The 14,992-nt window shown below is 30.7% G+C and overlaps 1 protein-coding gene across 1 annotated transcript; it reads left to right on the top strand.

The window, feature by feature from the left end:
• Nucleotides 1-9,700: 9,700 nt before the first annotated feature.
• On the top strand, nt 9,701-13,766 carry LOC136270922 (uncharacterized). Its single transcript, XM_066069906.1, has 9 exons — nt 9,701-9,829; nt 9,945-10,005; nt 10,291-10,440; nt 10,561-10,638; nt 10,803-10,928; nt 11,235-11,431; nt 11,668-11,806; nt 12,120-12,284; nt 13,380-13,766. Exons 1-9 carry the CDS (start codon nt 9,762-9,764, stop codon nt 13,686-13,688), a joined length of 1,293 nt encoding a protein of 430 aa, XP_065925978.1. The 5' UTR covers nt 9,701-9,761; the 3' UTR covers nt 13,689-13,766.
• Nucleotides 13,767-14,992: the final 1,226 nt, after the last annotated feature.

Raw genomic sequence — 14,992 nt, 5'->3', positions numbered from 1 at the left:
AAGCCTATGGGTAAAAGGTATGGACTTTACATTTAATTAATGTAAAATAGAAAAAATGATTTTTGGAAAGAAGCTTTTAATAGCTGGATTTTAATCTTAAAAGCAACTAGACAAGAATTATAAATGTTCCATTTGAAATCATCTGGCTCAACCAAAATGTAAAATTTAATAACAGTTCTTTTTTTTCTAAAACACTATTTTAATCCTGGTTTTATACATATAAAGATCTTTTTGACAATGAGGGTGTTTTTCTTAGTCTAGAAATAATAAAAAATCAAAATATGAAAACAAATTTTATTGAATATGCAAGTCTAAAGAGAGCAATATTTGAAAGATTTAATAAAGACAATATTAGTGAGATCAAATACAAGTCTGGCCCAAGTATAATACCCAGTCAAATAAATATCTTCTTCACTAATTAAAAAATAAGGTTGCAAAGACATGTATAACGAACTTATTAAGGAGAAAATAGAGCCAATGACATTTGTACATAAATGACTAGAAAGGGGCTTTATTTTTAACAACAAAGACTGGAACAACATATTTGAGCTTGAATTTTAAACTACTACAGAGTCAAAACTCCATTGGCTACAATTTCAAATTTTACATAGAATAATACCAACAAATGATTTTCTTCACAAGATTAAGGTTAAAGAATCCCTAGTCTTCTCTTTTTGTAAAAGAGTAAATGAGACTACTTAACACTTATTTGTAGATGTCTATTGTGTAAAAGAACTTTGGTAACTATGCAATGAGTGGTTGTTAAGGAAATTTGAAATGCAAGTAACATTTGTCAACAAGAGGGCCATGGGCCACATCGCTCACCTGAGGAACAATAAGTGTGATAAAATCAGTTTAATGGAGTCATAATACAAACTATCTGGAACATGTACAATGATACATGTAGATCCTGTATGAATAAAGTCCATTTTTTCCCCTGGATATTCTATTTATAATCATTAGTCTCTTTTTCTAACGGGATGATTTGATAGTCATATCACATATTGAGCATTGTAGTTCTCAAAAAATCTTTAACAATTGTTTATTTATGGGATATAAACCTACATCAAAATCTGAACTTTCTTGTGAAGCCGAAGAATTGTCCTTGGGCCAAAGTCTTAACAATTATAAAGAATCATTTGGCTGATTAGTTTCTGAGAAGAAGATTTTAAAAGATTTACTCTATATACATGTATTCCTATGTAAAACTTCGACCCCTCCCCCGCCCCATTGTGGCCTTACCCTACCTTCATGGGTCATGATTTTCACAACATTGAACTACACTACCTGAGGATGCTTCCACATAAGTTTCAGTTTCCCCGGCTCATGAGTTTATAAGAAGATTTTTAAAAATTTACCTATATATTCCTATGTAAAACATCGACCCTCCATTGTGGCCCCACCCTATCCCCTGGGGGGTCATGATATTCAAAACTTTGAATTTACACTACCTGGGGATGCTTCCACACAAATTTCAGCTTTCCTGGCTGATTAGTTTCTGAGAAGATGATTTTCAAAGATTTACTCTCTATATTCCTAGATAAAACTTCGACCCCCCGCCCCATTGTGGCCCCACCCTATCCCCTGGGGGTCATTATTTTCAAAACTTTGAATCTGCACTACCCGAGAATGCTTCCATACAAGTTTCAGCTTTCCTGGCCTAACGCTTCTTGAGAAGAAGATTTTTTAAAATGTCTCAAAAATTTTCATTAATTTCTAATTATCTCCCCTTGAAAAAAGGCATGGTCCTTAAATTTCACAACTTTGAATCCCCTTTGCCGAAGAATAATTTGTGCGAAGTTTGGTTGAAATTGGCCCTTTAGTTCTTGAGAAGATGTTTTAAAATGTGAAAAGTTTACAGACAGACAGAAGGACAAACAGACGACAGACAAAATGTGATCAGAAAAGCTCACTTAGCTCAGGTGAGCTAAAAACTCAATTTTATTTGGAAATTATTATAAAATTAAGAGAGAAATTTGTATAGAGTACCTTATTTTTGAATTCAAATAATAAAACAATACATATTTTTAAGTAGATATTAAGAAGTTCCAAAACTGAATTTCAGTGCACTAAAAAGTATTATGAAAAACCGAATATCTGTGGAGAAATATATTTTTCTTAAAACTCAAAGTTTGAAAGGCACTGGCAAAAAATATGTGACATTATTATGACATACTAGCTATAATTATCAGATTCAATAGGTAATATAAAGTACTCCCCAACCCCACAAACACACACACTTTTCTCTCAAGAATTTCTCTCTTTCATATTTTCACTGACTAACTTCCTTTTTCAAGTAGTATACAGGTACATTTGTAAACGAGTTATATGCATGATATATAGTATATGCATCTCAGGTCTACATTATATTCTTATACTTTAAAAGACAATCTGTTACATTGTGAGATGGGTATACTTGTATCCTTTCTATCCTTTTCTACTCTTTTTTGTCAATAAATTTTTTCCAAAATAAAAAATTATCGGGATTTTACATCATCTTTATAGACACTTTCATGACGTCGATAACTTCACCTATGTTAAAAATGGAAATTTTTTTGAAATGGATAGATGAGATTGAAAAAAATAGGCTAATTGTTTACTCAATAATTTTCAGGTTTTAAATAGGGAATATACTCCAACAGATACTTTTATGAATATATTTCTTTAAAGTATAGAATAGATCAAGTTAGTACTCACCCTGATCAAATTTACAATGGGTTGTTCCGGGACAGTAAAAATACTGCTTGGTGCCTGTTTGTTCTTAAGGGCAAAACATCCCTGGTTGAGCAAATGATGACGACATCCATAAAAGGTCATTCTCACAAGTTACATAACTTTTCCATATTTGAAAATCTCTCCGAAATCCCCTGTAGATAAGCATTAAATATTCCTTTTTATGTTTTTATTGACATCATTATTCAATATCTTTATCGCAGTTCTTGCAATACCTCTAATTAATTTGTTTCTTTAATGAGTCTATATGAGTTTAAATACTCTACAAGGACGGAGTTACTAAAAAAAAATTTAAACTTTGTAATTCTCTTAAGGGAAAAACGAATTAAAATATTACTAATGGGGCAGAACAGTCGAAGATCTGCATATGATGACGACATCCGAAAGACATCATTTGGGCAATCACTCAAATTTTTACGTTTTGAAATTTCTCCATTCCTCTCTTAAAGTCCATTTTCTATAAAATCTTATTTAAAGTTGTCACCATCATATACTAGTAGTTTTAAAACTTGAACACAGTATAATTTTCATACAGTTATCTAAAAATATCAAAATAACATTCTGTAATATAAAATTGATTTAATTGCTACAATTTCACTATGAACATGGAGCATGTATAGTTTGCAACGCATAAAACTTGTTACAATAAAGCGCTGTAGTAGAAAAATGTTGTTTTGTATTATATGTCTTACCGAGTTAGCTTAAAGGACTAGAAGCCAATACTTTTGCAGTTTTATTTATGCTGAACGCAATTTAGTAGAATGATTAAAGGGGCATGGTCACGATTTGGGTAAAAACTTATTTTATCGAGTTTAATATTAACAATACTTAAATAAAGCATTTAATAAGCAAACAAAATTTGAGTGTCATTTGAGGAGTTAAAAGTTAGTTATAGAACTTACAATCAACCTCGCATTTACATTCTGAATGTTGAAGTGAAAAATCCAGTTTTAGATCTAATTAAATGTGTTAAACGATAGGAAGGAAAAAATGACAATAACAAATTAAACAGTCAACCATCTCAAAAATCCATGAAACGAAATACAAAATCAAAGCAGAGCAAACGGACTTCGAAAAAGATAGATAGGTCAGGTGCCTAAGGAGTGAGCATCCTTTGCTGACTGGTCACACCCGCCGTGTGCTCTTTGTCGTAATCAAAAAAAAAAACACCGGAAGAGTCCGTAGACAATATAGGTTATAAGGTGAACTATTTATTTATACTTAATGATGATTTTATCAGTTTAATCAAATTGGACCTTTTTGTTTTCGCACAAAGGTCAGTTCAAGGTCACTTCCTTTTTCCTCAACTTAAAGGATGATAAAAATAAATGTAGCTCTTTGCAGTTATGTAGGCATTTGTTTAAGATTTGACGATTCCATTCTTCAATAAAATGATAGAATATCAGAATGTCTATCAGCTTTTACTTTAAATTGGAATAAATATTTATACTAAAATGATTTTGCTTAGCCCGCATTTCTTCTTATTTTCTTCAATTTTGAAGAAATTTTGATTATTTTTTTATTGTTGCAATATTAGAATAGTTCTGATTTGTTCGTATTATGAAGACTTTATATAAAGATATAAATTGACAGAAAGGCTAATACATTGACCATTTAATAAGAGAAAAAAACTGATTTTAGTGATTTTTTCACACAAATCAATGATTCAAATGGGCGCTTTACAAAACTTATAGAAATTGAATTTGATAGGCAAATCATAGTTTAAAAACATATACTGAAACCCCAAGTATCATATCATTAGTTCACATTAGTAAAAAAAATCCAACATTAATGTTTTTGAGTTTAAAATGCTAAAACAGACTCATTAATCTGCAGCATTTCTGAATTGCTAAACACGTTATATTTTCCTAGGCCAATATTCCACCAAAAATATAGTCCTTGTTAGATTCTAAACATTGATTACTTTTTCTATGCCAAGTTGTATGATAGTAAAAAAGAAAGAAAAATACACTATTTTAATTTCTTTTTATCTTGATTTAATGAACAATAAATCAAATTTACGTTTGACAAGTCGAAAACCAGAAATGACTCCTTCCTTAAAATAAAAAAAAAACAAATCAGATTAAATAAGATATTTAACTGATATATAAACTTATGTAAACAAATACAGGGCACGAGTTTTGTTTACATGACAAAGAATTGTAAGCCCTGTATCTCGCTTATCACTCTGCTACTGACTCTCAAATTCCATTTGATTATTAGAAATACATTCCAAAAGCCTTGTAAATGATAAAAACAGAATAATACAATTTAACTCAAATCATGACCTTGCCCCTTTATTATAAAAATGTATCGTTCAGAAAAAAGCTCTTTTAATTATGATGTTTTTACAAATTCATATGAAGGTTTGATACGTTCGTTTTCGACTTTTTTTGTTTTGACTTTAGAATATTTTTTTTTTTAAAAGCCATTATTTAAGCATTATTTTTGATACCATCGAGGTGACGTTATATAACCTTCATATACCAAACAAATTTTTGGTACTCCTTAATATTACAATCGAAATCTACATTACTGCTTGTGCATAAAGAAAAGATACTTCGTAAAAACATTTTTTAACGTTATGCATCAAACCTTTTAAAGCGTGAAATGAATCTTTTAACACTTGTTTAGAAAAGTACTTGCATGTATCGATTAACTAGATCAATGATGATAATTCTGATACATAGTATAGTTCATAATAAGCTAGTGATACTGGAGTTATTTCATCTTTTGAGACTTTGATACCTATGTGTACAGTAAATTGTAACAACACTTCACACATTTGTAAATGTTCATTATAATCCACGATGCTGTACAGATATATGTTGGAAAATCAACTTGACCAAAATCGTGTATTCTGTATAAAATTCACACATTTGTAAATATTTATTATAATTCACGGTGCTGTATAGATAATGAAATTTGTCATTTCGGTAATTTTAGGTGAAATGTTTTGTATGAATACAAAAGGTATAAATTAAAAAAAATAAAATAAAATTCGATTTTTCGAAGACTTTACTACAACTTTTGAAATAACCAACTCTTAAAATTAAGTGAAAAATTAAGTAAAACTGATAGTAAAAAACAGTTCTCTCTCTCTCTCTTCTCTCTCTCTCTCTCTCTCTCTCTCTCTCTCTCTCTCTCTCTCTCTCTCTCTCTCTCTCTCTCTCTCTCTCTCTCTCTCTCTCTCTCTCTCTCTCTCTCTCAAGAAACTATCGTTACTTTCGAAAAAACAGGATGATTCAGACTTTGTGACGACACATTTTTCCTTGCTTGAGCACAGATAGGGCTGTTTTGAAATCAAAGATTCATAAATCAAAGACAAATTAAGGTGCCTTCTTAATTAATTAGTTCTCAGAGATATGGATTGGAAAGTAAGTAATTGGTTTTAGATGAAGCCATTACCAACAATTTAACCCCCCCCCCCCCGAAAAAAAAACAAAACAAAACAAAAGCCCAGAATTTTCACAGCAAGATGATTGGTGTTTTGCAACCATAAATAATCTTAAATGTTCTCGAAATAATAAAAACAAAACATTTCAAAGGAAATGGAAACTCTAGGTCCAGTGATCGCTTAAGTAATTACATCATAAAGACAATTTAGAATATTTTTTCTAAATATGCTTCAATTTAACTGAAATACAATTACAATAAATTATTCAAAATGTCGTTTGTGTGTAATTGGAAATTATCATGCTAATATTATTTCATAATTTTATGCGTGTATGATTAACATCTTTTTTGCAAATAAATCGATTTTAAACGTTTCAAGTTAAAATTGAATGCCTATATTGATGGTTACTAGTGACAATACTTGAAATAAATCGAGAATCGGTAACTTTATGCTGAATTGGTAATTCATATTGGTATTCAAAGTAGGTGGTTTTTTACTATGATGAATGACAAAGTATTTTTTGATTGCAATGGATTGCTTTGAATTGAAAAAGTTATGGATAGAAACTGGTATATGTCGAAGAGAGAAAGTTTTGGAAAGATGGGAACTAGCCATAAAATAAACTCCTGGGGTCTGTTTCTTAAAAAGCCGTAATTTTGGGCTTACGTTAGTCCGGTCTAAATTGCGTTTCTGAAAGAGGTGTAAAGTAATGTTTAAATGTCAAAGAATTAGAAATCTCCACTGAGGCCTAAACATGCAGAGTCGATTTTTGTTTTGCTTTGAGACTATGATTATATGTGGTGGATCAATCTCTAATTCAAAGGACATGTACTCTAAAGTAAACATGGCATACATAAATCGCATGTAAGGTCACGTTGTTCCGAAAAGTTTAAATAAATGACTGTAGATGTACAAATGTACAAATGCCTCTTTACATAATGTAATTTTAGAAAAAGTACAGATGATATGAAAGAGGCAGATGGTAAGAGGTTTAAAAAAAACCCAAAAATATGGCAATTGAATGTATTGCGGCCGATATTAAAGCACAATTGTGCATAATTAAATGAAATAAATCAAGGAAATTAACCCCATAATTCGTAAAATTTGTAAAATTGAAAACATTAATAGAATGCATGGACAGCATACAGCAGAAATGCCCGCATACCTGTGCAGAATGATATGTTATACTTCATAGATATATATTTCAGATGCTGAGAAAATGCTCAATATTTTTTCATCATATCACCGAATTTAATATAGAAAATAATATGACTATTACTTAATCATCAATTTATTGAAACCAAAAATTCCCACTGTTTAAATTATGTCTACATTAACGTTGCCAATGTTTTAAGTAGGAAGAAAAGTTCCATCCTATGTCCCAAAAAGTAAGCATTTATGCAATGCCATGGAGACGATTCCGGATTTTCTGCTTTTCAAGTGAATAAAATTTTGAAGCTATTGTCTACAAATAGAACACAGGAATTACCCAAATTTGAGACCAGTGTCTCCTCCTCTCCTATTACTGTTTTGTGTTTAATGAATTGATCATTTTTTTATTCGGTATTGAAATTGATATGTGCTTTGATTAAAATACAGACAAAAAAAGGCTAAGTATCCCCTATCTATTTGACCACTGTTTTATGAGTGAAAGGTTTCTGAAATTTTAAAGGTAAATGCATCTAAAACATCCCTTATCCCCCTCCGGAGTTTTTTTTTTACAAATACATTTGCGTCTTACTTTTTTCCTATCTGCTTTTAAGGTTCGGGGGGTTTTTTTTTGGGGGGGGGAGGGTGGGGGGTTGGGGGGTATATAACTGCTTATATAAAAAGTATTACAACGTCGTTAAATTTGTAAATAATGCACACTTTTGTAAAAAAAAAAAAAAAATTGGTAAGCGTTGTCTTTTATTTCATGCAGGTCGACAACTTCGATATAAAAAATAACCGTTGATATACATACATCTTAAATATGTTGAAACACAACTCTGACATGAATTCAAGTGATTAAAGTTTAATTCAATCTAATGAGTACAAATCAACGACACATATGTATATGTGCATCTTTGATAGTAAACCATACCTATTTTAAAGAATTACAAACAATCTTAAATATAAACGCGATTGGTTAATCAATCTTAGAATTAATAAGAATATTGAATTTGGTTTCTGAAAATTCAAGAAGACTTGCACGTGATGTTTTACAAATCAGCGAGAACATTGACAAACGCTTGTCAATAAAATTATTAAAATATATTTTTAAGAAATTAAAACCATTTATGGATTGCACCTAAATGCAACTTCATAGACATTAAGAGGAACATGGAGCTTTCATGCGGTTTTGTAAAGATACTAGGAGTAAATTTTAAAAATAGAGAATGAGAATACATACGAGTTCTGGAATTGTAAATGATAACGATAAGAAACTTAAAACAACACACAAGCACAAATTACTACTGTAAATGCTTTGAGTTGTTCCTTATTGGAGGAGTATTCTACTTTTCCAATTTCATTTTCAATTAATGGGCTCAATTTTGTTTAAAAACATTACATTGATATCAGACTTCGTCTAAATTATGCAGGTGGTACTTCTTCAAATGATGTGAAGATAAAATATAGACTTAGATATACAATGTTACCTTAAGAGGCTTTTTTTAACGAAAATCTAGTCTATGCTTACGGGGTACTGATTTAATAATCAGTAATCTATCCGTATTTATATACATCTACCTCGTTGTTGAATACATGTATAGTTTAGAATTATAGCATCTTTTTAATTATTTTGTTTATGTCATATATCGGGGTAAACTTATCTTTAACTCTTCATACTTAAGGTTTTCATTAAATAGTAGTAATGTATGAATGAAAAGATGACAATAACAAGCCGTCATCCATCTAAAAAAATCCATAAAACGAATTCGAAATACAAATTCAAAGCAGAGCAACACGGACCTCCAAAGAGATAGAGGTAGGATATGAGGAGTGAGCATCCTCTGTTGATTGGTGACACCCGCTGCGTGCTCGTGATCGGAAATAACGGAAAAGATCGGGGACAATTAGGTGATTAGTTATGGTCTAACAATTACTATGGGGAGAAAAATCAGCATACGAACCAGTGGAAAATTGTATTTGCTGATAAGGTCGTTGTATCGACCATAGAACTTAGGATAAGATGACTTCAAACGAGAATGTTGATAGTCCTGTTTTATCAACTTGCTTGTTAGTAGCTTGCCTTGCCTTAGAAACTGTACATGTTCATACGAAGAGCATGCCCTTGCGTATAGAATTAACTGAGGGACAAAACACTATATGCAGGTGATGAAGAGATATTGCTTCAAAAGTTAGGAAAGTTGACTATAGAAAAATTGAAGTCTTCGCGTTGATCATAAAGTTTTGTTGTTAGGTTACCATCAATGTCCATTTCGAGTAAAATATCCAAATATGAAACAGATACACAGGCAATTGTGCCTCACGTGAAATTCACGTTAATTTCACGTCAATTTCACGTGAAAAAATTCACGTAAATTTCACGTGAAAAGAGCACTCACACGAATTTCACGTGAAAACATCATCTGCAACAAGGAAAACACTAAGGAGACTTGAAATTCATGCTCAAGGTAGTGCAAGAACAATGATACAAAAGCAGACCGGTATCAAATTCTACGACAATTGCTTGTGGCAGCATGTTGATCCCCACAGGTATTGATTTTATTAAACAACAATTCTCTCTAGATACAAGATAGTATTAGGATTATATTATAAAGTTGTGATGCATCAATATATTGGTTTCGATATATTTTCCCTCTCCTCATAGGGATGCACCTGTAGGAATTCTTCATTTCTTGTACCTTGGATTAGCAAAACACTTGATTCAGGTAAGATATCTTTAATATCAAGAATATGGAAGTAAATTATACAGTGCACACTTGCTAAATATACCAGTATATAGTGGTTATAATATAGTTTTGCCTTGACCTATAACTAAGAAATTTTTCAGCTGGCATAAAACTTTTAATTCGAATCTCATTACCCCTTACATACAAGCATTCTTTTTCTACCTGAGCAAGATTAAGCAAATATATATGCTCTGAAAAAAGAATTTTGCATGATCCAGTATCCATAAATAACATTCTATATAATGACCTAATTTGCTTTTGAAGCACTGTGTCAGAACTCTAAGTGAACACCAGATGCAACTTTTGACTTTACATTTGGAAACTGTTGATCAAACTGACTTTTCCTACCGCATCAATGCTGACACTTTTTTCAAGTTTTTGGACAGTCGACAAGGAAAGGATTATAAACATTATGTAAGTATGAAAAGTTCAAAAGTACAACTTTTCCTTATTCTTAGACACAAGTGATGCATGGCAATGAGCAATTTCTTTAGGTGTTTATTCATGTACTTATAGATGTTAATCTTTTTACAGCTTCAGGTCGCTCCATTTAATATGGAATTCGCTGGGTTGAAAATGCCATATGTTGAAGCACTTGGAAAGCTTGCTTTGGTAATAGAGAAATGAATTATAGCCATTAAAAAAAAAACATAAATGTATACTTATGATTTTAAAACTAAAATTCTAAAATTTAATCACAAAACAATAACATATTTTCACTCTTCAATCAGTTGAATTATATGTATTATTTGATTCATGTACCAGTATATTTTCAGATATCCAAGCACATTTATCAAGGTGTTACGTCAGTTGGTTCTGAATTTGAAGATTATCTTGCATTTATCAAAGACAACAATCCTCAACTTGGCAGCAAAAGCAAGACACATTTCTGTGTTCATATAGTATGTAAAATATAGCTCCCAATTGACTTGTGTTTACAGTATCACTAATAAATGACTCAATTCTGAATGTAACATATATACCATATATTAAATACTGCAAGGAAAGGCACATTAATTTCAAGCAGATATATAGATGGTTAACTATGAATGTGGCAAAATACTTTCAATAAAGGATAATAGGACGGATATATATATATATAATGTAAATTCATGGCACATATATTATATCTTGTAAGTTACCATATGGTAAATCATACATGCTTGTACTTAAATGTTAGATTGTCTGATCTTGTTTGATAATTGCAGTCTGATGACATAATAAGGCATGGCCATCCTCTTCATTTCACTGAAGACGTGTTTGAAAAAAACCACAAATCAATAAGAGAGAGTATTCGTCATCAGAACGGCCATCAAAGGTCAAGGGATACGGTCATCCAATTTGCAAAGTCAGAATTGACAAAACATGTGGTGTCTGGAGGTTTCTTGCATTTGAATGATACATGGTAACAATTTTATTGTTTAATTTATGTAAATATCAGTAATTTTTTTCAGTTCCATACGCAATTTAAATCTAATGAAATGTTATATGTTCAAGCAATATTTATCTGTTATGTATAGTTATGTCAAACCATTAGCTCATGGAAATGAAGTGTAAATATCAAAAATTTATTACATGATAGATACATTTTTCCCCCGCATATTGATCGACTAAACAACTGATAAAAAAATTATCTTGCAGGAAACAAGCTAGCAGTTTTGTGCTGTCATATGGAAATGACAAGAAAATCAAGTCTTTTCTTGGAGTCCCTGACCAAAATGAAAATTTTAAAGCTGGGGAGCTGCGGAACGTGACCAGAACTTCTTCAAGGAAACCAATGGCAAGTACATATATAATTAATGATTATAGGTTAAGAATAAATGTATAGATTATTACCTGGCCATAGTTTTTATATCGCATTCCTTATTAGCCCAATGCCACTGTATATTCAGCATGAGAGCCGCTAGGCTCGAAATCAGAGTTGAAGAAGGCATATATACCAAACTCTACATCATAATAGCTGATGGTTGACGAAAATTTTATGAAAAAATAATTAATCTGTCTTAATTAAAGGAATGAATTGTATTAACTCTAAAAATGAAATTTTGTTTGTCTTTGAGGGTTTTATATATTGCTTCATCTGCATTAAACAGGGTAACCCCAATCTACTGGAAGAGTTGGAGTTGCTCACAATATCTGTTGCCATTGACACTGATATTGCTAAAGATGCAAAACTATACAGCTGCCTAGGATGCATAACAAGCGAAGGAGATTATGCAGGCATTCAAAGCTTTGTCTTATATTCAGAAACTGTAAAGGTAACTTTTAATTAAGTATAGATAATATAACAAATATGGATATAATGAATATAATGAATTCATTTCTAGGTCACCTGAGTAAACTCAGGTGACGTATTGCTATCTGTTTTCGTCCGTCGTCATGCATGACTTCTGTCGTGGGTTAACAATTTTACATTTTTAACTTCTTCTTAAAAACTACAAGGCCAATCGTTACCATTTTTGGTGTGAAGCATCTCTATGATAAGAGGAATCTCATTTATGAAATTTATGGGTCTACCACAGGAGAAGTGAGTAACTCATGATGATTTTTAAAGCTGTTTATTTGTTTTTTGTCTAAATGCCCACAGGGAGAGCTTCTGTCTGCCCCTGGGGATGGGGGATGGGAGGTTGTTTTAGATAAAACATGTATACTAACCACCTTGTTTTACATGTAGATTATCCATGAGAACATATACACATAAAACCTATCCTAAAAGTTAACAAATATGGGATTATTATTTTCTGTCAGAGGCTTGCAACTTTTTAAAATCAGGTCATGCACTCTATTATGATCTTTAAGTTTTTCGCTAAAATTATAGGTTTCATAGTCCTTTTTGAAAGAATATTTCAGGCAGGGAGATGGCCGTTATTACAAATTTATAATTTTTTTTACTTCATAATGAAACTTAATTAAATGCATATATGAGACTCCTAGACAAGTTTGGGTATGGGTTATATGCTACTCAGGTGACCATTAAGGCCTATTGGCCTCTTGTTTTTTAAAGTATTAAATTGATTTTATTTGTTGATACATTGTCTACATCAAATGGAGAATGGTTTTGTACATACAACTTTTAATGAAAACCATATAGCTATATTGAGCTTTATGGCCAACTCGGATTCTTATCATAAACTGCAATAACAGTACCAAATGTAAATGTAACAAAACATAACATCATGTAGGTTGATATGTTTTTTAAACAGAGATATTGTGACATCATTAAAAAAGGTTTATATAAGCGTTAACTTTTTAAATTAGCAAATGAAATAGCATATCACAAAAATATAATAATGTAGTTATAATGTAGGAACTAAGGGTATTGTATGTAATGTATATTCCGATATTTGTTTCAGGACAGGATTGGAGTGATTCAGAAGCTTCTACGTATAAAGACCAAGACAGCAGAACACGAGATAGCTTTTTTGAAAGTGTGCAACATTTCCTTTACAAGTTGCAACCAAGTGGTGCAGTTAACAAATGAGACTCACATTAAGAAAACATGCCACATTCGGCATGTTGTTCATGTTATTCATGACTGCAAACGAGGTGGCTGCAGAGTTGTAGAGAATCACAATGAAAAATCTCTAAAGCACAGCAATCACAATGGTTACATTATTAACAGATTTAGAATTTCCAAACTACCCGATAAGCTACAATTATAATTGTTGGTGCAGATCGATACAGTTAGTTCAAATGCAGATTAATGCTAGGTACTTTTAAATGAATATTCCAAGTCTTGTAAATGATTTTTTTTTTAAATTAACCAATTGGAATAACATTGTATTAATAAATAGATAAATTAAAGAAAAATTTGCTACAGCAAAAATCTCATTATAATGACATTTTTCAAAAAAAAACCAATGAGTTTTGTAAGTAATGTTTACATATGACAACAGCAAAAGATTCTTGCCTTATTTTTTGGAAAATTATCTAACTAGTGTTATTTTTGATTTGTAGTCATTCTGCTTTGAAATGTTCACTTATCACTTGTAAAGTTTTACAATAGAATAGCATTAGCAGTTTTGTGTGCCTTTATTGTGTATAAAGCACCTTTTCTAATCTAAATAAGTTTGTATTTCTATTCTTGTTATAAAATAGGTTTGTATTTCTGTTCTTTTTATACATGTTAAATAGGTTTGTATTTCTATTATTGTTATACATGTAAACTCTTTATTATATGATGATGATATTGTATTACTACCTGAAAGCAAAAATGGGTTTACATAACTGTTTAAATATTCTTGAAACAGTTCACCCTTGAAACATATTGTTCTAAATCAAAATTACAGGTCAATATTGAAAAATCAAAAGTTCTTTTATTTAATTCAAATGTGAAATCTTGTATTGATAAATTAATTTACTTATAATGGAAATTTACTTCAAACTGTGTCAAAATATTGTCATTTGGTTTAACTTTAATGTGTAATGTACTGTTTATAACTTTGCTACAGCAGTTCTCATGGAAAAGACCAGAAAAGCTTACTATAAGATCAAGAAGACAATTGGACTAGAAAACCTGTGTAAACTTTTAGAAAAATTTTTTGACTATATAGTAACACCAGTTCTTTTGTAGTGAGATATGGGGTTTATTTGCTAAAAATTGATGAAAATTCTGTTATCTATCAGAAATGTTTTCCTCTTATGTGAATGGGAAATATAATGATATATCTATGTAAACAATATTCTGTTTATACATATCTTAGGCCTTTGCCTATTATTGTAAGTGTGTTTGTGCCAATAAAATATTAGTATTTGTTATACTTGTATTAGTCATATAATTTATTGTTGTATATTTTTAAAAAATACTAAAAAGTATACAAATGATAGTTTCAAAAAAAGGCTTATTATGTATCTTTATTTCAAAAGTTATTTTTTCATGATAAACATACATCATATATTTCATAAATTTAAAAGAAATATTTGTCTTTTGCGTACTAATTGATGCATATTGTTGTTAAAAACCCAA

Source organism: Magallana gigas, chromosome 8, assembly GCF_963853765.1.
Source record: "Magallana gigas chromosome 8, xbMagGiga1.1, whole genome shotgun sequence".
NCBI lineage: Eukaryota > Metazoa > Mollusca > Bivalvia > Ostreida > Ostreidae > Magallana > Magallana gigas.
The sequence above is the reverse complement of the archived record's forward strand: the minus strand, read 5'-3'. Positions and strand labels throughout refer to the sequence as shown.